General features: G+C 49.0%; 3 protein-coding genes across 5 annotated transcripts; 1 reads left to right on the top strand and 2 right to left on the bottom strand.

Annotated features, from left to right (window-relative positions):
- Nucleotides 1-3,077: 3,077 nt before the first annotated feature.
- On the top strand, nt 3,078-3,696 carry LOC112585551 (60S ribosomal protein L17-like). The gene has a single exon (XM_044944337.1). It carries the CDS (start codon nt 3,096-3,098, stop codon nt 3,648-3,650), a length of 555 nt encoding a protein of 184 aa, XP_044800272.1. The 5' UTR covers nt 3,078-3,095; the 3' UTR covers nt 3,651-3,696.
- Nucleotides 3,697-13,105: 9,409 nt separating this feature from the next.
- Nucleotides 13,106-20,218, bottom strand: S100A16 (S100 calcium binding protein A16). 3 transcript variants are annotated; one of them, XM_044944339.2, is made up of 3 exons: nt 20,007-20,218; nt 14,133-14,310; nt 13,106-13,851 (listed from the first exon to the last, which is right to left on the bottom strand). In XM_044944339.2, the coding sequence occupies exons 2-3, from the start codon at nt 14,283-14,285 to the stop codon at nt 13,693-13,695; spliced, it is 312 nt and encodes a 103-aa protein (XP_044800274.1). In that variant the 5' UTR covers nt 14,286-14,310; nt 20,007-20,218; the 3' UTR covers nt 13,106-13,692. The 3 variants fall into 3 exon arrangements, with proteins under 3 accessions (XP_044800274.1, XP_006041110.1, XP_006041111.1); XM_006041048.4 differs by lacking the exon at nt 20,007-20,218 and adding an exon at nt 19,634-19,809; XM_006041049.4 differs by lacking the exon at nt 20,007-20,218 and adding an exon at nt 15,035-15,184.
- A 647-nt stretch (nt 20,219-20,865) lies between these two features.
- Nucleotides 20,866-23,086, bottom strand: S100A14 (S100 calcium binding protein A14). The gene is made up of 4 exons (XM_006041046.4): nt 22,925-23,086; nt 22,441-22,548; nt 21,858-22,004; nt 20,866-21,634 (listed from the first exon to the last, which is right to left on the bottom strand). The coding sequence occupies exons 2-4, from the start codon at nt 22,468-22,470 to the stop codon at nt 21,497-21,499; spliced, it is 315 nt and encodes a 104-aa protein (XP_006041108.1). The 5' UTR covers nt 22,471-22,548; nt 22,925-23,086; the 3' UTR covers nt 20,866-21,496.
- Nucleotides 23,087-24,207: the final 1,121 nt, after the last annotated feature.

Below are 24,207 nucleotides of genomic sequence, written 5' to 3'. Positions count from 1 at the left end.
AGTGGTAACTGGGGTAACTAAGAGGAGGGAGGGGGGAAACAAATTCAAACTCCTATCAAAATTTAAGAACATCAAATCAGATAAAATTCTAAATATCTTCAAAAGAAATACAAAGGAACAAAAATCAAAGTGACATAAGACTCCTCAACAGAAACACTAAATGCAGGAAGACAAAATAGCAAATTTTTTCCCTAGTTTTCTTTTTTTATTGGAATATAATTGCTTTACAATGTTGTGTTAGCTTCTGCCATACAATGAAGTGAATCAGCTATATGTGTACATATATCCCCTCCCTCTCGGACTTCCTTCCCACCCATCTAGGTCGTCACAGAGTGCCAGGTGACCTTCCTGTGCTTTATAGCAGGTTACCACAATGTTTTAAAATATTTAAAGAAATCTTGCAAAGAGCCAAATTAGTCAATCAAATGTGAGGGTATTAAAAAATATCCTCAGTGCAGTCCAGTGGTTAGAACTCTGTGATTCTACTTCAGGGGAGAGGGAGGAAAGGGGACAACTCCAGGGAACTAAGATCCCACAACCTGTGTAGTGTGGCAAAAAAATAAAATAAAATATGATTATTTTAAAAGGCCAAAGGGCAATGGGGAGAGAGAGAATGAAAGGGTTAGTTGGAGAGCAGAGTCTCCAGCTGCTGCAGGTTATAGTTGCAAAAAGAAAAAGAAAAGGGACCTGGCACAGAATTTTATTGTCAGCCTGAGGGAAAACACTTGAAGGACAAGACAGCTAGCATTTGGTTGGGGACTTAAGCAAAAGAAGAATCAACCTGAATTTTAGGGACTGTCAAGATGATGGGATAAGAGAGAGAGGAAAGGACAAGATTAAAAGAATACGAGGGTGTGAAAACGTACTTTTCCTGTTAAGGGAAATATAAAATGAATGATACACTTAGAAATTATTGCAAGGAGGAACATAGGGTTAAGTTAAAGCAATCACAATGTTTTTTAAATTTAGAAGGTATAACTTTTGAAATATAAGAAGAAAGTTGGCTTTATCCATTGGAAAGCAAGAAAGAAAAGAAAGGAGCGGGGGGAATGACCGAAAAAGCACACTATATGAAAAATCAAAATAAAATGGCAGAATAAGTCTTAATGCTATATAGATATCTGTAATGTGTGTTATCAGCTCAGTCCTGTATGACTCTTTGAGACCCCATGGACTGTAGCCCGCCAGGCTCCCCTGTCCATGGAATTCTCCAGGCAAGAATACTGGAGTGGGTTGCCATGCCCTTCTCCAGGGAATCTCCCCAACCCAGGGATGGAACCTGAGTCTCCTGCATTGCAGGCAGATTCTTTACCATCTGAGCCATCAGGGAAGTTCCAGTGTCTGTGATAAAGATGAACAAAAGAAACATACTTCTTAAAAGATTCTCAGATTGGGTTTAAAATTATTTTCAGCAATATGTTGCATACAAGAGAAACATTTAAAAGAAATGTTTTAAATATTTGCATGTATATATATATAATATATATATATAGCTGAGTCCCTTTGCTGTTCACTTGAAACTACCACAACATTGTTAATTGGCTATATCCCAATACAAAATGTTTTTGTGTTAAAAAAAAAACATTAAATTTAAAATATTTTAAATTAAAAAAAAAAAACAGAATGTGGTGCTGGAGATGATGCTTCAGAGTCCCTTGGACAGCAAGGAGATCAAACCACTCAATCTTAAAGGAAATCAACCCCAAATATTCATTGGAAGGACTGACGCTAAAGCTGAAGTTCCAATACTTTGGTCACCTGATGCGAAGAACTGGAGAAAAACCTTGATGCTGGGATAGATTGAGGGCAGGAGGAGAAGGGGAGGACAGAGGATGAGATGGTTGGATAGCATCACCAACTCAATGGACATGAGTTTGAGCAAACTCTGGGAGATAGTAAAGAACAGGGAAGCCTGCCATGCTGCAGTTCATGGGGTTGCAGAGTCAGACACAACTTAGTAACTGAACAACAACAAAATAATAATAATAATAAAAAACAGGTGAAAATATACCAGGTAAATATAAAGCATAAGAAACATCAGGGGGACTTCTCTGGTGGTCCAATGGCTAGGACTCTGTGCTCCCAACGCAGGGTGCCCAGGTTCCACCCCGTCAGGGAACTAGATCCAACATGCTCCAACTAAGACTGACTGCAGCCAAATAAATAAATAAATACTTGCTGTTGTTGTTTTAAAGAAATATCAGGGAAGTAATTTTGATGTTTGATAAAAGAGAATTCAAGTTGAAAAAATGTAAGAAACAAGAGGAACATAATACAAGAAAATACAAACATCATGAACATACAAACACCAGTAATATAGCCTCAAACTATATAAAGCAACAGCTAACAAAACTTCTGGAAGAAATAAATGAAAATTATGGTTAGAAATTGTAATACACTCTTCTCAGAAACTGATTAAGGAGACAAAAAATAAACAGAAATATAAAAAAGCTGAATGATGTTATTGGTAAATTCATATTATTGGTCTATATGTATATATAAAATTCTACACTCAACAAAAAGAAAATAAACACATGTGGACCCTGTAATATTGAATAAACTCTAGGATGCAAAAGAAGTCTCAATCGGCTCCAAAGAATCATTATTACACAGGTTATAATTATGTTTCCTTATTATAATACAATAAAAAATTTAATTAATAGGTAATAAAATAATTTTAATAGAAAAAAATGAAAAGGGCCCTAGTGTTCATCAATAGTATGGAGAAATAAGTTAGAGCATATTTAAACAATGAAATATGATACAGTAATGAAAACAAATCACTCCATCAATATGGATAAAACAAGAGAGGAAGCTGCAAAAGAATCTCTGCATTACGGTACTGTTTACTTAAAGTGCAAGAACATGCAATACTAAATAACATATTGCTTAGGAATATGTATATGTGTGATCAAAATTATCTTTTTTAACCAAGAGCATCATAAACACATAATTGGGGATGGTGATGTATGAGAGCAAACTTTGCCACCCCAAAATATGTCCCCTTGGCTTGAAGATGCATTTAATTTTAAGAAACATAAGATTCAGGAAGTCTGCTTCCTTTTCCGGTAAGCGGCCTGAGGTGACCCCTAAAAATGGTGTGCTATTCACTTGACCCAGAAAACCCCACAAAATCATGCAAATCAAGAGGTTCAAATCTTCGTGTTCACTTTAAGAACACTCGTGAAACTGCCCAGGCCATAAAGGGTATGCATATCCGAAAAACCACCAAGTATCTGAAGGATGTCACTTTAAAGAAACAATGTGTACCATTCCGTCATTACAACGGTGGAGTTGGTAGGTGTGCGCAGGCCAAACAGTGGGGCTGGACGCAGGGTCGGTGGCCCAAAAAGAGTGCTGAATTTTTACTACACATGCTCAAAAATGCAGAGAGTAATGCTGAACTTAAGGGCTTAGATGTAGATTCTCTGGTCATTGAGCACATCCAAGTGAACAAAGCCCCCAAGATGCGGCGCAGGACTTACAGAGCTCATGGTCGGATCAACCCCTACATGAGCTCTCCCTGCCACACTGAGATGATCCTTACTGAAAAAGAACAGATTGTTCCTAAACCAGAAGAGGAGGTTGCACAGAAGAAAAAGATATCCCAGAAGAAACTGAAGAAACAAAAACTTATGGCCCGGGAATAAATGCCGCAAAAAATAAATGCAAATAAAAGTAAAAAAAAAAAAAAAAGATTCAGGAAGTCTTTCTTTTTTGTTGTTGTTCTTCAGTCACTAGGTCGTGTTCAACTAGAGATCCCATGATCTGCAGCACGCCAGCTCCTCTGTCCTCCACTATCTCCTTTAGTCTGTTCAAAATTCATGTCCATTGAGTCGGTGATGCTATCTAACCATCTCATCCTGTGCCACCCCCTTCTCCTTTTGCCTTCAATGTTTCCCAGCGTCAGGGTCTTTTCCAATGAACCAGCTCTTTGCACCTTTTTACCTCCCACTTAGCTGCCAAAAAATATATGTATTTATTTTTTGGTTGAGCTGGATATTTGTTGCTTTGCGTGGGTTTTGTGGGTTTTCTCTAGTTGCGGCCAGCAGTGGTGGGGGAGAGAGGGGTGCTACTCCTTGCAGCGCCCTGGCTTCTCGTTGCAGTGGCTTTTCCTTTTGCAGAGAACAGGCTTTAGGTGCCTGGGCTTCAGTAGTTTCGGCACAGAGACTCAGTAGTTGTGGCGCATGGGCTTAGTTGCTCCACGGCATGTGGAATCTTCTGGAACCAAGGATCAAATCCATGTCCCCCTGCACTGGCAGATGGATTCTTATCCAGTGCGCCACCAGGGAAGCCCTGCCTAAAGAATTTAGATAAAAGCCAAAACAAAGCTATCACCAAAGATATCTGCAAAGAATCTAGGCTAGGTGTGGTAGGGCAAGATCAGAGTCCACTCCTGTCCCATTGTCATGGCCCAGCAAACATTTATTTACCAAATATTTGCTTTTCCATCTCCGACTGAATTGTCTTCCTTCCCTCTGAAGTTCCAAACCACTGCTCCCTAAATTCCTCTTTTGTCTTTAGTTGAAGATGTTACTCAAAGTGAGGGTTTTGATTCTGGTGAGATACTAATATGCAGTTTTCCTGAGTCTTTTCCACATATACGTATTATTAAACTTCTGTTTGATTTTCTCCTGTTAATTGGTCTCATGTCAGTTTAATTCTTAGACCAGCCAGAAGAACCTAGGAGGGCAGAGGAAAATGTCTTCCTCCCCATCACTGGCTACAGCTGTGGAGAAGGTCAGTGAAATAAAGGATTGCACATGGAGGCCTTCGCCTAGATCTGTAAGTTTTGTTTGTTTTAAGGGACCTAGAGCAAATATTTTTTAATGTTTAAATTCAGAAAAGATTATGATTGGATGCTGTGCTATTTTCTGTACTTTTCTATATACATGAAATATTTCATCATTAAAATAGTAGAAAAAGAATATGAAAGGAGAGAGCGTCCATGAAGGGAAAGTAAGCCATAGACAAGGTAGAAAAAGTTGTTTAGCCTGAGATTTTCCCATGGAACTCGCATCGGCAGCAAATGGAGGAGCCATGTCTACAGGGTACAGAGAGAAAAAATGTAGGACCTGAGAATTTTATGCCCTGCCAAGCAGCAAGTCTCAAGCTGAAAGAACTCAGGAAATGCAGAAGCCAAGAGCCCTTTGAAATCCAATCAACCAAATAATTACTCAAATAAAGGATGCTGAAATGAAGCCAGGCTTAAAGGTCTGTTTGTGAGTGCTGAATTCATAGAACGAAAACTAAACTTGCCTTGGAAATCGTGGTTACAAAACAGAATATAAATATTGTACATGTCAACATTTTAAAATTAACTAATATAACTCTTAGCAATTGGTAGATTGGGAGGGGGGAAATGGAAGTAAGCATAAATATACTGTTTTCCTCATCCTTCTGGTAGGTGATGAGGAGTTGTTTTTTTATCTCTTTTACACATTAATATTTCTCATAATAAAAAATAATTTACCTGAAATTCAATAATTTGTTCATTTTCCCACTGCTGCTTGTCCCTTTTATCTACAAGCAAAACTTAAAATATCTTCTTTTATTATAAATAACATGTACTGTGGTCCCATTTTTATAACTTTTTCTTCTGTAATCTATCAGTCTCTCTAGCTATCTGAACTGATAAGAGAGAGCGCCAAATGGTATTCAACAAATGGTTAATGCTCATTTCTGAACAGTGGGATAGTGATTAATTTTTCTTTCTTCTCTGTACCTTGCTTCTTAATTTATTGTTCTTGTTGCTGCTACTGATGGATATGGGTCATGGGCATTTCTTTAGAAGGAGAAAAGATGACCTTGGCAGTTACTTCAAGAATGAATTGAAGCAGGATTTGTGGGAAGCAGAGAAGACTGGCCCTTGCAGTGACAGGGAGATAGTGATGGCTTTGAAATGATGGGAAGGGTGGTGGTTCAGGGGTTAAGACTCTGTGCTTTCATTGCATGGGGCAGGGGTTTGATCCCTGGTCAAGGAACTAAGATTCTGTATGTCACATGGCCAAAAGAAAATTTTTTTTAATTTTTAATTGAAAAATTAATGAGGTGATGGGAAGGGCATTATGGAGAGAAAGAAGTGAATATTTTGAGATTTATCTTTAAATAAAAGAACTTGTTGATCAATTAGGTATGGGGAGTAAGATGTAAGGAAGAACTCAGGAAGACTTCTGGATTTGACTTGAACATGTGCAGATGGTTCAGTTCAGTTCAGTTCAGTTGCTCAGTCGTGTCTGACTCTTTGCGACCCCATGAATCGCAGCAGGCCAGGCCTCCCTGTCCATCACCATCTCCCCCACCATTAATATGGGAGGTGGGGTTGAGGAAACGGATCACGAGGGAAAACCAAGAGTTTGTTGTTGGGCTTGGTCAGTTTCATGTACTGTGAGTCATCCACATGGAAGTTCACTTATTCAACAAATACTGTGTGTGTGTGCGTGCTCAGTTGTATCCGGCTCCTTGTGACCCCATGGACTATAGCCCTCCAGGCTCCTCTGTCCATGGGATTTCCCAAGCAAGAATACTGGAGAGTGGGACATGGAAGCAATCCAGATGTCCATCAGCAGATGAATGGATAAGAAAGCTGTGGTACATATACACAATGGAGTATTACTCAGCCATTAAAAAGAATACATTTGAATCAGTTCTAATGAGGTGGATGAAACTGGAGCCTATTATATAGAGTGAAGTAAGCCAGAAAGAAAAACATCAATATAGTATAATAACACATGTATATGGAATTTAGTAAGACGGTAACGATAACCCTGTATGCGAGACAGCAAAAGAGACACAGATGTACAGAACACTCTTTTGGACTCTGTGAGAGATGGTAAGGGTGGGATGATTTGGGAGAATGGCATTAAAACATGTATAATATCATATGTGAAATGAATCGCCAGTCCAGGTTCGATGCATGGTACAGGATGCTCGGGGCTGGTGCACTGGGATGACCCAGAGGGATGGTATGGGGAGGGAGGTGGAAGAGGGGTTCAGGAGGGGGAACACGTGTACACCCGTGGAGGATTCATGTTGATGTATAGCAAAACCAATACAATATTGTAAAGTGAAAAAAAAAAATACTGGAGTGGGTTGCCATTTCCTTCTCCAGGGGATCTTCCCAACCCAGGGATTGAACCCAGTCTCTTGCATCTCCTGCATTTGCAGGCAGGTTCTTTACCACTGAGCCACCTGGGAAAACCCAACAAATATTAAGTACTTATTATGTGCTAGGCACTGGGGGACACTGCCATGAACAAGTGAGACAATGAAATCTTCCCTTGAGGTGCTTGCAATGAACAATGAAGAAAAAGTAAAAGCACGTGGAATTTTAGAGGTCATGAGTGCCATGAGGAAAAATAAAGCAGGCAGTGGGAAGAGGGTATACCAGCCTGTGGAGAGGTTCAATTTTAAATAAAGTGATCGGGAAGGTTCTATTGGAAGAGTGACATTGGACCAAAGACCTTAAGTAGATGCGGGAGATGCCACGTGACTATCTGGGGAAGAGAACTGTGCTCTAGTACTGAAAGAAGGGGTTGTGAAAACCTCTCCTTATAGGCAGACTTTCGATTGGTAACTGAACTGGGAGGGTTTGGGGGGACGTTTTGTAGGACTGAACCCCTAACTTGTAGGTCTGATGCTATTTCCTGGCAGATGGAAGTGTCAGAATTGAGCTGAGTTTAGGACACCCTGCTTGGTGACGTGGGGGAAAACTCACACTCTAAAATTGGAATTGGTGTCAGAATTGCAGATGCTCTTTAGACAGAACCTCTTCTCTTCTCATTTCACTCTCTACCCCTTGCAAGCTCATCCATGCCCAAAGCTTAGGTTTCTGTCTATATGTTTCTGCTTCTCAACCTGCCAATCCAGCCCTCTCCTCTGAACTCTGATATGTATATCCAACGACTCCTTTGACATTACTACATAAAACTAAACTTGCTGTATCCACACACCTACTCCCCCAAATCTAGGCCTCCTGCAGTTTTCCCTGTGGCAATAAATGGCACCACCATCCATCTGGTTTCATAAGTCAGAAATACCGGTCTCCTGGACACCTGCCTCTCCCTGGTCCATTATGTCCAATCCATCAAGACCTGATGATTCTACCCTCTAAATCTCTCACAAATGCATCTGCTTCTCACATCTCCCCACCACCCCTCTCCCCACAACTCACTGTTCTTCATCTCTGTTTTATTCTTCTTTACACACCATATGATTTCCTTGTTTGCTTGCTGCTCATGTATCTCCACCTGACTAGACTCCAAGCTCCCCAGAGATAGAATACTGCCCGGCAGGTAATGAGCACTAAACAAGCACATGCTGATTGGGGTAAATGAGCCTGCATGCTCACTCTCTCTACCGGAGGTCAGGAGACAGTCGTAGTTGAGAGCCGAAGCTCCCAAATCAGACTGCCTGGGCCCCACCGCTTATCAGTCGTATGATCTCTGGTAAGTTATGCAACTTCTCTGTGCCTCGGTTTCCTCACCTGTCAAATGGGGATAACAGAAGTACTTACTTCATTGGGTTCTGGGGATTAGGGATTTAATATGTGTGAAACACTCAGAACAGTGCCTGTATAGAGTACGTTTGTTTGTTTAGTTGCTAAGTCATGTCTAATCCAACTCTTTGCAATGCTATGGACTGCAGCCCACCAGGTTCCTCTGTCCACGGGATTTCCCAGAAAGAATAGGGGAATTAGGTGTTATTTCATTCTCTGGGGGATCTTTCTGACCCAGGGATCAAACCCGCATCTCCTGCATTAGGCAGATGGATTCTTAACCACTGAGTCACCCGTTGTTCAGTCATCCAGTTGTGTCTGACTCTTTGTGACCCCATGGACTGCAGCAGGCCAGGCTTCCTTGTCCTTCACTGGAGAAAACCAGAGAGCCACCAGAGAAACCTCGTATAGAGTAAGTACTCAGTAACAGTTAACTATTTGTTGAAGTATCTCTTCACTGGTCTCCCTGCCCCTACTTTACCCCTTCTCTTAATCTTTTCCATGTGGCAAAATAAGTGAAATTTTTCAAAATGCAAATCTGGGCACATCACACACCCAAGTGCGCGCGCGCGCACACACACACACACACACACACACACACACACACACGCTCACATTGCTGAAAGAAACCATTCAGTGGCTGTCAATCCTTAACATGCCCCTGAGGGAACTCTCCAGCCTCATCTTGTAATTGGGCTTTAGCCACACGCACTTTCCCTCAGTAAAAAGGAGCTTCCTGCCACAGAAACTTTGCATATGATGATCTATTTGGGTAGCACTTCTTCCCCTCAACTTTACTTTCACAATCTTCCCCTTGCCTGGATAACTTTTGCTCATCTTTTAAATCTAAAGAGTCACTTCCACAAGGACACTCCCCACTCCCAGACTAAATCAGGTTTCTTTGTTTAAAAATACTATAGGGAATTCCCTATGGTCCAGTGTTTGGAATTCCTATGGTCCAGTGTTTGGAATTCCCTATGGTCCAGTGTTTGGAATTCCCTATGGTCCAGTGTTTAGGACTCCGTGCTTTCACTATCATGACCCAGGTTTGATCCCTGATCCAGGAACTAAGGTCCCACAAGAGGCCTGATGTAGGAAAAAAAAATTTTTTTGCTGTAAATATGATCCCTTGGCAGTTGACCTCAGTTTGTAATCATCCACTTGTTTGTGTGATTGCATGGTTATTTGTTGTCTTCTCTAAACTGAAAGTCCCATAAAATCAGGAAACATATTTTTCCTTCTCTTTTTACTGCACCATCTACTGTGCCTGGCACATACTATATTCATTTTTTTAATTTATTTTTTTGGCCGCACTGCCGGGATGGAACACACGCTCCTTATACTCCTTACAGTGGAAGCTCAAATTCTTAACAACTGGACCAGGGAAGACCCCAAAGTACTATCCTCTGAATGAGTAAATGAATAAACAAATGAATGTGTCCTCAGCAGAAGCAACCACAACCACCACCCAGGGCCTGTAAGGGGCTTAAATGCTTCATAATCACTGGGGCCAAGACACAGACACAGCCTCTGACCTTTGGGCAGTCCACACAGAGTTAGGAATAGCAGAGGCCTGAGCGGCAGGTCCACTGGTCAGATCAGCAATGTGTCTTTAACTAAGTCATGTCACTTCTCTGAGCCTCGATATCTTCATCTATAAAATGTGGATTATGATTCCTGTCTCATAGGGCTGCCAGGAGGACCACAAGAGCCTTGGATGAGAAAAGTTTTTTTAAACTTTTAACACTGGACTTACAGAAAGGACTGCTTTGTTTTCTGAAAGGGACTTTACTAGGAATAGAAATGGAACAGAAAATCAAAATGTATAGGAAATACAAAAGCTGACCCAGGTGGTTTTAGGGTTCTTACCCTAATGTGGGAAGATAAGCCAGGTTCTCGCCTTGTAGAATGACAAGCCTGGAGACAGATGGGTTTGATGGGCACAATTTATTGGGTACCCACCCCCTTAGTCCCAATAGCTTAGATACTAGGGCAGGCCAGTGTGAGACCCCAGACAGAGGGACCCTTCTCAGCTCCACTGTGGGACCCCCACAGGAGCCTGTTTCTGGGCCCCATCCCCCTGCTCTGCTCAGGCCCTGTTCACACCATCTGGCCCCTGACTCCTGGGTGAGGGAGAAAGCCTGGCCCTTTGCTGGCCCCAACAGTCCCCAGGGAGGCCTCCAGCTGAGCTGCCTGACCTCAAAGTGGCTGCTTTTGTTCCTTTGGGGCCTCTCTGGCTCCAGGCCCTGGAGCTCAAGCAGTGACTGTTGGTAAGCTTCTCTGACCTCCACTGAAGCTCAGCGTCATCGCCAGTGCTCTAGGGTTACACTTAGAACCCTCTAGAAATAAGCCGCTAACTGGGGTCACACATCTGCTCATTTCCCACCTGCTGTTCTAAACTCTTGATGGGTAAAGTGTTGGTCTCCAGGCACAAACCAGGGACAGTGAAGGGAGCTCTATTCTGAGTTGCCTCCAGGATCTTTCATGGCATCCTCACACCTTAGGCTTTAAGGAACTACCACATCATGTCCTTGGCAAAAGGCTTGTACACAGAAAACTACAAAAGATTGCTGAAAGAAATTAAGGAAGTGACAAATAAAGGGAAAGACATCCCAGATTCATGGATTGGAAGGCTTAATATAGTTTAATGTTCATACTATCCAAAGTGACCTAGAGATTAAATGAAATCCCTATCAAAATCCCAATGGCATTTTTTTTCAGAAATTGAAAAAAACTATCCTAAAATTCATATGGAATCGCAAAGGACCCCAAGTAGTCAAAACAATCTTGAGAAAGAAGAATAAAGCTGGAGGCCTCACACATCCTGATTTCAAAACACATTACAAAGCTACAGTAATCCAAACAGTATGGACAGGCAAAAAGACAGACATACAGGCCAATGGGCCAGAATGGAGAGCCCAAAACTACACCCTCACATATTTGATTGAATGATTTTCAATAAGGATATCAACACCACACAATGGGAAAGTGATAGTCTCTTAAATGGTATTAGGAAAACTGGATATTCATAGGGAGAAGGCAATGGCACCCCACTCCAGTACTGTTGCCCAGGAAATTCCATGGATGGAGGAGCCTGGTAGGCTGCAGTCCACGGGGTCACTAAGAGTCAGACACGACTGAACCACTTCACTTTCACTTTCCACTTTCATGCACTGGAGAAGGAAATGGCAACCCACTCCAGTGTTCTTGCCTAGAGAATCCCATGGATGGAGAAGCCTGGTAGGCTGCAGTCCATGGGGTCGCACAGAGTCAGACACGACTGAACCGACGCAGCAGCAGCAGCAGGATATTCATATACAAAGGAATGAATCTGGACCCTTACCTTACACCATATACAAAAATTAACTCAAATGGGAACCTAAACATAGACCTGAAACTATAAAACTCATAGAAGAAAACTTAGGGAGACATCCTCATGACATTGTAACAAGCAAATATTCCTTGACATCAAATACTTTGGCCACCTGATGCAAAAAACTGACTCATTGGAAAAGACCCTGATGCTGGGAAAGACTGAAGGCAGGAGGAGAAGGGGATGACAGAGGATGAGATGGTTGAATGGCATTGCCGACTTGATGGACGTGAGTTTGAGCAAGCTCAGGGAGTTGGTGATGGACAGGGAAGTCTGGTGTGCTGCAGTCCACGGGGTCGCAAAGAGTAAGTCAGACATGATGGAGTGACTATGGATGGCATCACTGACTCGATGGACGTGAGTCTGAGTGAACTCCGGGAGTTGGTAATGGACAGGGAGGCCTGGCGTGCTGCGATTCATGGGGTCGCAAAGAGTTGGACACGACTGAGCGACTGAACTGAACTGAACTGATGACACCAAAAAAAAGTAACAAAAAGCAAAAAAAAAAAAAAAAGAAACCAAGTAACAAATAGACAAATGACACCATATTAAACATATAGTTTGACTGCAAGCTCATACTGATGCAGGTCACTTTTAGAAGGTTGAGGATCTGTAAAGGATTCCAATAAAACTGTAAAACTGTTTATGACCGTGCATCTTTTGAAAAACCTTAAACCTTGGGGTACACTTCCTGGAGTTGAAAACCACTGATCCAGACCCCTGCAGGCTAGAACTCCTGCCCTATTTCTCCTGGGGGCATGTGCTGTCTTTCCATGGCAGGGAAGAAACACAGAAGCTGTCATTGTCCCCCACATCAGGTGTAACGCCTAACTCTGCCTCCCACACCCCTCTTTCTTTGCACCCCACTTCCTCATCCCATAAATTTCTCTGTGTACTAGAATCATCTATGGATGAGAATTCAATATCTCAGTCCTACTCATGACTCACATGAGAGTCGTGGCCCCTCTCTCCTGGAATTGCAGTAAGAACTAAATGGGATGCAGTGTGTGCCCAGAAGTTGAATATGAGTTGCGTTTGGGCTATGAGGGCCCAGAGGTAAGGACGTGTGACCTTGGCCCTTCAAGGAGGAGGGAAGAAGTTGCTGACCCATTGCTGACAGCACCTGCAGGGTCCCAGAGTCCTTCTTTCTTCCTCTGCCCTTGGGGTTTCTCATGAGATTCCCCCTTGCTGCTCCCTTGCCTTAGGGCCCCTGGCAAAGATCACCAAAGCATGAGGAGGTTCCAAGGAGTGGAAAGGCTTTAATAAACATGACAAAGGGACTGGGTGAGGGGGAGGAAAACTCCAGATCAAGCCTTTTTCCCATTTCAGTGGCTGAAGAGGAGGGAGGGGGCTCGACCCTGTTCCCAGATGCAGAGGCAGCTGGAGGACAATCCCTGGAAGTCTCCTCTACCCAGCAGAGGGGCTGAGGGGAGGGCGAGAGAGAAGTCCTTGCTGATGCTGCCAGGAACCCCGGAGACCTGAAGCAGCAAGCTGACCTCTGAGGTCAGGAGAAGCCCGGAATCAGGCAGGAACATCAGAAGTCAGAAGGGTAGACGGACTGAACAGGTAGGGAAACTCTTGGGTCCCCATACAGCATTGTCACAGAGGGGCCCCAGGGTCCGCTGGCTCCAGGGACTGAGACCCACAGGGAGGCACCCCCAGACTGAGACACTCACAAAGGGGCCCTGACGTTTCCCCTCACCCTGTTCAGCTATGGTCCGAGGAGGGTCTAGAGGGAGCAGAGAGGATGGGCCTGGGTGGGCAGAGGAGGCTGAGGAGGAAGCCTAGGAAGGGCATTGGGGGAGGGACGGCGGGAGGGCCTCTAGCTGCTGCTCTGCTGCTCCTGCTGACGGATAAGGTTGGCGATAGGGCTAGTGATGCCGCCTATCAAGGTCCAGTACTCGTCAAAGCTGATGCGCCCGTCGTGGTTGGCATCCAGGTTCTGGATAAGCTTGTCAGCAGCCTTCCGGTTCCCCGTGTCCTGGGGGAGAATCAAGGATCAGCAGTGCTGATGTGGCAGCTCTACAGCGGCCCCAGGCAGGACCCCAGGCCTGGGCTGCTGCTGCCCTCGGAAAATGGGAACAGAGCCCTCACTGGCCCAGGCCTGGGCACGCTGAAGACAGAGGCCTGCGTGGAGCTGAGACCCTGGTTTGGGGGGACGGGACTCTGAAAGGACAGAGAAAGCGGTCGGGAAGGACACCCAGAGGGGACAGGGCTTTGGGGGCTGAGGAGGGCCAGGCCCCTGGGTCAGGGGAAGCTCACCGTCAGCATATGGTTGAGCTCTTTCTGAAGCATCTTCCGGAAGCTGCTCTTGCTGATCTTGTTCTTGACCAGGCTGTGCTTGGAGACGTATTTGTAGAAGTTTTCCACCAGGACGACCACCGCCTTCTCCAGCTCCGTGTAGGAGTCCGCCATCTCACTGCCTCACGCCTCACGGGGCCTGGGCGCCAGGATGAGGGGAGGAGAGGGCAGCTCACAGGCCACATCTCTGCCTAGGTCTCCCAGCCCCTGTCCTCCTGCTGGTCCCACCCCCTGGGCCCCAGCCCCCCATGCTGGCCGGCCAGACCCCAGACCTCGGGAGGAGGGAGGGAAAGGAGAACCCAAGAACCCAGGCTGAACATGGAGGTGGGCCTGGAATGAGAACTATGTGTCTCCTCTCATCCAGGTGATCTCCAGCTCAACCGCCTCAGCAGGTTTTCCAGGCCCTTCCCCAGCCCCAGGCACTGGGCTTGTCAGAGCCCCAGAGAGAAGAGAGGATCCGTGGGAAGACAGAGAGTGCCAGCACCCATCCCTCTGCCTTCTCCATACCCAGCCTACCCAGGGTCCCTGCCCCGGGAACAAGTATCAGCTAGAAACTCATAGGATGGGCCACGGGGGCTGGGGAGGGACAGGAGCCATGTCCCCCACCCCCTGGGTGGCCTGAGACCTGGCCCCAGGCAACAAAGCAGGAGGCAGACCTAGGATCTCCGTAATCCTTCAGCTGGGCTCCAGGACAGTACGTTCAGGGTCTCAGGCCATGGCTGTCCTTCTCTGGTTAAACAATATCCTGATCCACCAGGTCAGGCTTTGTGCAGGCCCCCACCTACCCCGGGCTAGCCTAACCTCCCGCATATCCACCTCGAAATATACAGCAGGATCTAAGGACCACCCCCCCACCACATTACCTAAGGAGGAGCCAGGCCTGGTCCTGCCCCAGCTGGAGACAGCTGGAGATGGAGCCTCCGAAGCCAGCCAGAGGCTACACACGTCACCCCCTCGCCCCAGGACAAAAGGCACTCACATTCCAAGCGGATACAGCCAACAGAATAACAGGATATGAGGGGAGCAGGCGGATCTACTCTGTGAGTCACCACCCATGCCCGGAGCCCCCCCAAGTGAACCCTGGCAAATGAGCCTTCCCTCCCACCCCCAAGCCCAAGGATGAGTTGCAGCCGCCTTGCCCGTTGGTCCTGGCTCTGGACAGTGGACACCGTTATCAGGGCATCCCGTGATTCGCTTTGGAAGGGAGGTCCGCTTCCCCAGCCCACCACAGCTCCCACCCCTGCCACCTGCTCTCCCTTCATCCCTCTTCCTGGGCCCTTTACCCTGCCCTCTCCACCTAGCTGAAGCCTGCCCAAACCCCACCTCCTGGGGGAGGTTGCCCTGGCCCTTGCCGTCAGTACCCCCCTCCCCTGACTCCCATAGACTCTCAGCCGCTGTCGGCTGGGCCCACTAGCTAGTATGGCTGCAATCTCTTCTAGGATCTTCTCTCCTCAGACACCAGACATTCCTTGACGCAAGGATGGTGTTTCTTACATGCAGCCACTGCGTTTCCTGAACCAAACAATAGGACATGGAGACTTGGGGACCACTTTTTAAAACCCAAGATATACAACCATCTCTGCATCTCCCCTGGCCCACATGACCTGGTCAATGCCTTGCTCAAGGTAGAGGTTTTATAAATATTTCACCTCCTTCCAGCCCTGACACTAGGCAGCCAAGGTCCCTGACCACCCTTCTAAGATGTCTCTTCTATGAAACTTCTTCTAAAGGAAGGGTGAGATTCAGAAGGACAAAGCCAGGATGCAGGAAGGAAGGAGAGTTGAGAGGGAGAGGGGTCAGGCTGAGGCGACTCTAACCAGGAATTCTCCCCTTCTCTCCCCTGCCTCGTCCACCTGACCATCTGGCCTGTGGCCAGAAGGATGAAATAAGGAACCAGAAATATAGGAAACCCTACTCTTTTTCTAGTGAAAGTGAAAAATGAAAGTGTTAGTCGCTCAGTTGTGCGCAACTCTTTGCAACCCCCGTGGACTGCATATAGCCCTCCAAGCTCCTCTGTCCATGGAATTCTCCAGGTAAGAATACTGGAGTGGGTTGACATTCCCTTCTCCAGGGGATCTATCTTCCTGAGCCAGGTCTCCCGCACTGCAGGCGGATTCTTTTCTCTCTGAGCCACCAGGGAAGTCCTCTTTCTTTATTGTGTGTAATTGTGTGGTTCAATGTTCACACCTTTGTGAGACTTTCATACAAACGCTCTAACATTCACAAATGAAGACAAAAGTGTTTCAGTCCGTGAACCGTCTGCCTTCCTGCCCCCGGATGCGGAATGGGCCACGCCTCTGACCAGTATTCCTGAGGATTCCTGAAGCTGCACTCATGTCAGCAAGAATTTTATCAACTACTCCCAACTAACCTTGGGAGTGGGAGAAAGTTCAGAGAACCCCTGACTTTACTCATCCCAGACCTTGTTCCCCAAATGAGGAATCCTGAGGGAAATAGGAATAGGAAAGGGAGGGACTCCCCTGGTGGTAGGATGGATGAGAATCTGCCCACCAATGACATGGGTTTGATCACTGTTCCAAGAAGACTCCACCTGTAGCAGAACAACAAAGCCCAGGGACACGACTACCGAGCCTGCGCGCTCTAGAGCCTGAGCCGCAACTACTGACGCTCTCGTGCCTGCAGCCTGTGCTCCATAGCAAGAGAAGCCCCCACAATGAAACCTGAACAGCGCAACTAGAGAGTGGTTTGCACTCACCCCAACTAGAGAAAGCCCATGCACATCAACAAAGACCCAGTGCAACCATAAGTAAATAAATAAACAATTAAAATAAAAAAGGAGAGCAAAGGGAAAGAAATGGGTTTGGGGGCAATGTGCCACTGTCCCTCTCCCCCGCTGGTCACCCACTCCCCTCACACCACCTGCCTTCTTGGAGCCCAGTCCTGCCCTTCCTTTTTACCATATCTCATGGCACCCCACTCCAGTACTCTTGCCTGGAAAATCCCATGGGTGGAGGAGCCTGGTAGGCTGCAGTCTATGGGGTTGCAAAGAGTCAGACGCGACTGAGTGACTTCACTTTCACTTTTCACTTTCATGCATTGGAGGAGGAAATGGCAACCCACTCCAGTGTTCTTGCCTGGAGAATCCCAGGGACGAGGGAGCCTGGTGGGCTGCCGTCTCTGGGGTCGCACAGAGTCAGACACGACTGAAGCAACTTAGCAGTAGCAGCAGCAGCCTCTACCTGGCAAGACATAGGTGAGCTCCCAGGAGACATCTCAGCACCTCCTGTCAAGTGCACAGTCACCCAGAGAGGTGGGCTTCAGATCCCAGGCTTCCCAAAATTCCCCACCCCACCTTCTAGTCAACCGGACAACTCCGGAGATAAAAAAATGCTCTTCTTTTTTCTGAAGGAAAGATATCAGAGGCTAATAGTCAGGTGTCATCACCTCCCTCCCCTGGGGGCCAGGAGACAGGCCCTCACTACACCCAAGCCAAGGCCACCTGCCCCTCCTGCCTACCAGGCCAGAGGGTCCCCAGACAAGGGGCTGGGGGGAAGGGAGGTGGTGGGCCTTCCCCTCAGCCCCTCCCTGGGAAGGGCGGGGCAGGAGGTAACAAGTGCGCTGACTTTCCTCTAAGCAGATCCTGTCCTGAGAGTGATGGGGGAGCTGGACTGTATACTACAGCCTTCAGAAAAAGCAGAAATAGAAGGACTCATCCTGCAAAGGACCCTCTCAGCTGGGGCCCCAACCGCCGGCAAAGTTCTTATTGTCTTCACCTTGGCTGATTCATCATTGAGCAACTGAGAGGCCCCCACCCCCACCCCGCCCACCTCAGCCCAGCTTGCTGACTTCTCCAAAAGCTCAAATTGCCTTGACACCACCTTCCTGGGTCTCAGTCACTCCAGCTCCACCCTGTCCCCCCCAGGCACTGGGCCCCACCCCTCCAAGGGCCTCTTCTTCACCCCCTCATCTGTTTAACTCCCCAGTCCCCTTCCACATGGAGCCCACACCCTCTAAAACCCACCTTTTCTTCCCCACTCCACACATACTTCTTGAGTCTTAAATTGTTCCCAAGTATTGGGATATGTCCCTGGACTCCTATCCCTCCTAGTCATCTCCCCTCTAGAGCCTAGTCCACCCTCAAGCTTAAATTTGGTATTCTCTGCATCCCTTCCATTGACCTCACTCCTGTATCCACCATTCATTTGCTTACTCATTCATTCATTGACTCATTCATTCACTCATTCATTTCTTTCTTAATTCACTCATTTGCCCCAGCTGTCTGCAAAGCACAGGAAGGCAAAATTTACCACCAGGCTGTTAATGCTTTGCTCTATATGCAAGGCTGTTCCAAACTACTTCTCCAGCCTCTACAACTCCACCCTCTGTCCCCCCTCCTCTAGCTCTTTTCCCAGTCCCAGAATATCTCAAATAGGTGTCCCTGCCTCACCCCTCCTCACCCTCACAGAACTCACAGCACCTAATACACAAATATACATAATCATAATAAGCAAGGAATTCTGCCATTTCTGATCCTCTCTGCTTGGGTGACCCATCTACTTTCCAAACGCTTCTGCTTTGAGAGTGTGTAGCTGGAGGAAGAAACCTGTTTATCTGAATTTTTTTTCCAGACAAGTTACGCTGGAGGAGCTTGCTGTGGACACACACATACCGCTGCACTTGGCCTCACCAACACCCAGCCGGCGCCTCTCTAGCCGAAGGGGAAAGTGTGAGCCCTGCTCCCCAGCACTCCGGGGCTCCATCTCCCAGCATCCCTGCCCCCACCGCCACCCTCCTGGGCAGGGCAGGGCAGGGGAATTCTCCATAGGGCCGGTGGCTCCACCGAGCAAAGCAAGTCAAGCCAGAACCTGCCTGGGTCCTGAAGTAGAGGAGAAGCTGCCCAGTTTCCCAGCCCCTCTCCTAGAACTCAGGCTCCAGGGGGCCTCACCCTGGTTTCTCCTGGTCTCAGAGCACTGGGACCTGCTGGAGTCAGAGCTACAGAGAGGCCACCCAGGAGCTGCTTCCCCTCGTCAGGCTGCTCTCAGACCCCCTGGGCCCTTGCTGGCTCCTCCTGGACTTCATCACCTGTTCCAGAACACAGGCCTCAGAGCCCAGCGAGGCCTGTGTCCAGGGTCTGGCTATTCCCCAACCCCCACCAACACACATCTGCCCTGAACTCTGAGTGAAAATCAGAGCAAAGCTTCTCAACACTTTACCCGGTGGCCCAACCTGGGGAGAGGATCCCAGGCAGCTGCTGGGCTGGGGAAGGGGGTCCAACCACTGCATCCACTCCTCTGAAGCCCTCTCCAGCCCCCGACCCCACTAGAAAGCTCCATTCCCAAACTGGGTTTGGGGGAAAGTTAACAATTAATGAAACCTTCCTGCTCAGTCTCTGCAGGGCCCCTCTCCTCAGGCCCCCTTCACCGCCCCTTGTCCCGGCCTCCCAAGCCTGCGGGGCCCCTCCGGCAGCCCCAGACCTCCCAGGATGGGCCTGAGGTGCTCACCTGCCTTCTCGGTCCACTTCCTCTCCTGCGGGGCTCTGGGGCCTGGGCTCTGGCACTGCCAAGCAGCTCCCCACGCTCAGCCCAGCCAGGACTCCTCCCCGCTGCACTCCCAGATTCTGTCCCACTCCCTCCCGGCCCTGCCCGGCGGAGCTGGCTCGGTGGGGAGGTAGTCACTGAACTCCCTCTCGACTGGGCCCTGGGGTTGGGCCCTTGTTAAAGGGATACACACCTTTTTTAACATCCTTCCGCCCCCACCCAAGAGGGAGTGGTAGAGGTAGCACTCCCCCAACCCCACCCTCCTCGTCCCCCAGGCTCTGAGCAGAATTTACAACTTCGAGAAAGGAAGGGAAGGACAGTCACCTGCCCTACTCACCTGGGGTCACTGGGAGCCCAGTTTCAGCGGCCCCTAACAGACATGTTCAGTTAGCATTCCAGGCCAGCCTGGCTGGCCACAGAAAATATGACTGTTTGGGATTTCAAGAGTAATGCCCATTTCTGTCGGCTCCAGTCAGAAGGATCCAGAGATGTGGCTCCTGTCTTCCCCATTCAGTGCACCCATCCCTAAGACCTCATGTGCAACAGAGAATTCTTCTGAAAACGACCCCTCCATCCCTTTTTCTGAAATACCATAGGAAACTGGCCAGGGATGTCCCAGAGGCAAAAGCTGACTCCAGGAGGGCCCCATCCCCCCCCCCCGCGCCCCCCCTTCCAGTGACTTCAGCTCCCTGGGCTCTCACTCTGCGTCAGCCTCTCTGTTGAGTAGTCACATCACATGTCCTATCCCATTTTTACAGATGAGGAAACTGATACTCTGAGATGATGCCCATAGTAAGTGGCAGAGCTGAGATTCAACCCCAGGTCGGTCAGGGTCAGCCCGTTTCGCAGCCTCACGGCTCCCTCGCTGCTAGTCATGCAGGCCCCAGCACACCTGGGTTCATGTCCTTCTCCCCACATGTGCATACATGCCCCGCTCTCCTGCCAGAAGGCCAGGCCACTGGCAAAGTACAGCTTGATCCTCAGAAAGGACCAGGTCTCCCACCTTTTAGGCCTGATGCCCTCCTCAACCCAAATTCACAGGAGAGTGTGAGTCCCCCCAGTCACTTCCGCTGCCAACCACTGCACCTCCACATGAACCCTGCCACCCAATGACTCTGCTATTCACCCGCACTCACCCCAACTCCTTCTTACCCATGGACCCTTGGGATGGGAGGTAGACCAATCAAGACAACATCTTTCATTTTTTCCATTTTTTTATTAATCAAATGATACAAAACAACCATCATCCTGTAAATGCCCAAGCGCCCAGCTGGTCCTCTCACTCCCAAGTCCCCGTCCTCAGCCTCTCCCCAAGCCTGCTCTTTCTCCCTTCCCCTTTCCTAAGCCAGGGAGACAGGGTCCTGAGAGGAGGCTGAAGCAGAACTAGGGACAGGGAGGGAAAGCACTGGACAGTTTGGGTTGGGGAAGAGATTAGGAGGGGTAGTTTCATAGAGACCCTTCTTAGTACCAAATGTCCATCCCTATTGCCATACCCTCCAAATCATTTCCCACAGCTCAGCTCCTCTCTGCCCTTCCCCACTACTAAATGATGTGGCCCTTACACCATCCTCAACCCTCCAGCAGCCTTCCACATATGTCCCTGGCCCCAACGACTCCCCAAGCCTCCCCTTGGTGGGGACCCCTGGACTCATAAGCTCCACAGGGATGAAGTGCACAGAGGCCCCAGAAGGGCCATTATGAACCTGAACCCTGCAGAGATGAGCCAGATGGGGCTGGGGAATAGTTTTGGGGTGATGGAGAGAGGTGTTTAAGGTCCCCTTTCCCCAGCATCCCACCCGACCCATCCAGAATTCCAGGGGAAGGTTTTCAGCTCCCCTGGACAGCATTCTCCAGCTTCACACTCTTGGCTGCTTCTCCAATCAGCTCCCAGAAGCTCCCGAACTCCAGTTTAGAGTCGTTACAGTTGCCCAAGTTGGCAATTTTCTCTTCCAGCCCACAGTTGCTCTGCAAGGAGGGAAGACACCACAGCTCAGACAAGCAGTACCTTCCAACCTTCCCACCACACCCTGCCCAGGGGCAGGAAGCAGGACCTGAGCCTGCCTGGCATTGACAGAGGAAGGGCTAGGGGTTTGCCAGTGCCAGGGGCTGTGGCAGCGTGGGTGGGGTCTTGGAGCACTTGCTTGGGAAGTCAGGGTACTGCCTGGGGCGGGGTTCACTCTCTCAGTACCGGCATGAGGTGGGGCAGCTGCTGGGTGACCAGGTCCCGGAGCTCGGAGGGAGTCAGTGTCTCCTTCCCACCCTCCACCGAATACTGGTGGAAATTCTTGATCAGGGTCTCAATGGCCCTCTCCACATCACTGAGTTCCTGGGCATCCTGAGGACAAGGGACATCACCCATGTTAGGGAGGCCTCACCCACCCTATGACAGCCTGCTTCCCCAGGAGCCCGACAGAGCCAACAGAGTAAGACAGCTGACAGGCCCATGGGCCCTCGCCCACCCCAAAGCCCAGCATCCAGCACCCTTTGCCTCCACTGTCCTCTGCCCTCAGCCACGGGTTGGGCAAGGCTTCCTCCCCGCCTCCCCCAGCCTCCAGGCAGGGCAGGTCCTAGCATGAGGCCCAAGCATCCTCTTCAGGGGGGCCCATCTTCATCACCCTGTGTGGGCACCAGAGAGGAGGTTCGGGTCTCACAGGCAGGGTCTGGAGTGCAGAGCAAGGCCAAGGTGAGGGGACAGAAGTCAGTGGGGGACACAGACCCTCAGGGTGAAGGAGAGGAGCGGAAACAGAAAGATCAGGAATGAATGGGCCCACCTCAGCGTTGGCTGACCGACACTGTCCCATGATGCTCGACGCGCTTGGCCCTGTGGTGAGAGTTTTGTCGTCCTACAGCAGGCCCCAGAGGAGCTGATGGCTCATGATCTGCTCAGAGGAGAGGGGCAGCTGAGCTAAGGGGAGAACTCAGCATTTCTTGCTCAACTATCCCCTTTGGCTGCACCCCAGATATTCTGTGCCTCATCCAGGGGGTCAGAGCCAACACCACATAAGCCCTTCCCTGCCTGGGCTCCAGGAGCTAAGGTCACAGCCCCAGGCCTACTATCTAGAGGCCTCTCCTCAGCCCCCCACTCCTGTTCTGTACACACACACACACAGACACACACACACACACACACACACACACCAGCCTCCAGGGCCTGGTCCCCCAAACCTTCCCCAGCCAGACTATGCTAGGATAGGCTAAGCATGCCCTCTGAACCTGGTTCAGTCCATTTGGGTGAAAAGTCCTGGGTCTCCTTACCCGCTGGCAGCCTCTGAGACAGGACTGAAGAAGCCAGCTCACCTGAGCTCAGCTCTTATACCTGGGCGGAGAGAGGGGAGGCAGGGGGCTGGGCCTCCCAGCTCTAGCTGGGCCACCCAGCTCCAGCTGCCGCCTGGACTGTGAGCCTGCAGTAGGGGCTCCACCTCCTAGGGCCCCACCTCCATTGGCCACAGTTCCGGGAGCCCGCCCCGTCCTGGCCAAGAGGAGGGAATCGTGGAGAAGCTGGGTCTGGGATCCCCCTGGCCGCAGACCAGCAGGCAGAGTCCAGGGAAGAAAGGGGAGGAGAGGCTGCTGAGGGAGAGAGGGAAGACTTGGAAACACAGTGTCGTGAAGCCTGGGAGGAAAGGCCTGGAGGAAAAGTAAGACAGAGAAGCAGAGGGGCTCTGAGAGGCTCTGAGTCAACTACCAGGAAAGGAGAAGAGGCCGGTCAGGGCGAGTTTTGTGGCCTAGAGGGAATGAAGGACACGTGGCTTGAAAGATGTCCCCAGGGACCTCTCTGTCCTTTAAAGTGTCACACACACACACACTCCTTTCCCCTCAAGGCCAATTTAGATAGTGACACTCAAGCCTGCTGAGGTCCCAGACCCCAGCCTTCCCCAGTCCTGAGGGAAGAGACTTGGGTCAGGAGAAAAGAGCCAGAGAAGGGCAGCCTGGAGGAGGGAGCCGACTGAGGGTTGTCTGGGACTTCCTTTCAGTTCCCGGAGCAGCTAGCACGCAGGCTATCTGTCAGCTAACAATCTCTCCAAACTGGTTGGGCTAGCTGCTCCTCCCTCCCTCAGAATTCCGCATCTTCCCTGACCAGAGGCTGCATTGCAACCCCCTTCCTCCAAACACACAATCCAGCACCCACGACAACATCCAGGGAGCCTGGACAGGAGTTTGAGTTGGGGGGATTCAACCCAACCCCAGGGGCCCTCCTCAGCCCATGGGGAGGAAGAAGGCAGGGGAGTCAGTGTGATCAGGTGAAGCTCAGAGCTAGAGTCTCTAGGCTCCTTTCCTAAATTCTGAGGTCTAGGCATATCTCTCAGTGTCCCTCCCTCGTCTCTCTCCTTCCAGGGTTCCTCTGTACTTTTGCCCTCAATTGGGCTTCCCTGGTAGCTCAGGTGGTAAAGAATCTGCCTACAGAGCAGGAGCTGCTGCTATTGCTAAGTCGCTTCAGTCGTGTCCGACTCTGTGCGACCCCAGAGACGGCAGCCCACCAGGCTCCCTCGTCCCTGGGATTCTCCAGGCAAGAACACTGGAGTGGGTTGCCATTGCCTTCT

The sequence above is a fragment of the Bubalus bubalis genome, chromosome 6 (genome assembly GCF_019923935.1).
Source record: "Bubalus bubalis isolate 160015118507 breed Murrah chromosome 6, NDDB_SH_1, whole genome shotgun sequence".
NCBI classification, from domain to species: Eukaryota; Metazoa; Chordata; class Mammalia; order Artiodactyla; family Bovidae; genus Bubalus; species Bubalus bubalis.
Note: the sequence above shows the minus strand (reverse complement) of the source record. Positions and strands in the feature narration are given on the sequence as shown.

Bases quoted from the DNA above. Each gene is read 5' to 3' on its own strand.
- LOC112585551 (XM_044944337.1), top strand. From the start codon at position 3,096: ATGGTGTGCTATTCACTTGACCCAGAAAACCCCACAAAATCATGCAAA.
- S100A16 (XM_044944339.2), bottom strand. From the start codon at position 14,285: ATGGCGGACTCCTACACGGAGCTGGAGAAGGCGGTGGTCGTCCTGGTG. The intron at 13,852-14,132 runs GTGAGCTTCCCC...ATTCTCCCCCAG, and splicing joins AGCTCAACCATATGCTGACG to GACACGGGGAACCGGAAGGC.
- S100A14 (XM_006041046.4), bottom strand. From the start codon at position 22,470: ATGGGACAGTGTCGGTCAGCCAACGCTGAG. The intron at 22,005-22,440 runs GTGGGCCCATTC...CCTTGTCCTCAG, and splicing joins GTCGGTCAGCCAACGCTGAG to GATGCCCAGGAACTCAGTGA. The intron at 21,635-21,857 runs GTACTGAGAGAG...CCCTCCTTGCAG, and splicing joins AGCTGCCCCACCTCATGCCG to AGCAACTGTGGGCTGGAAGA.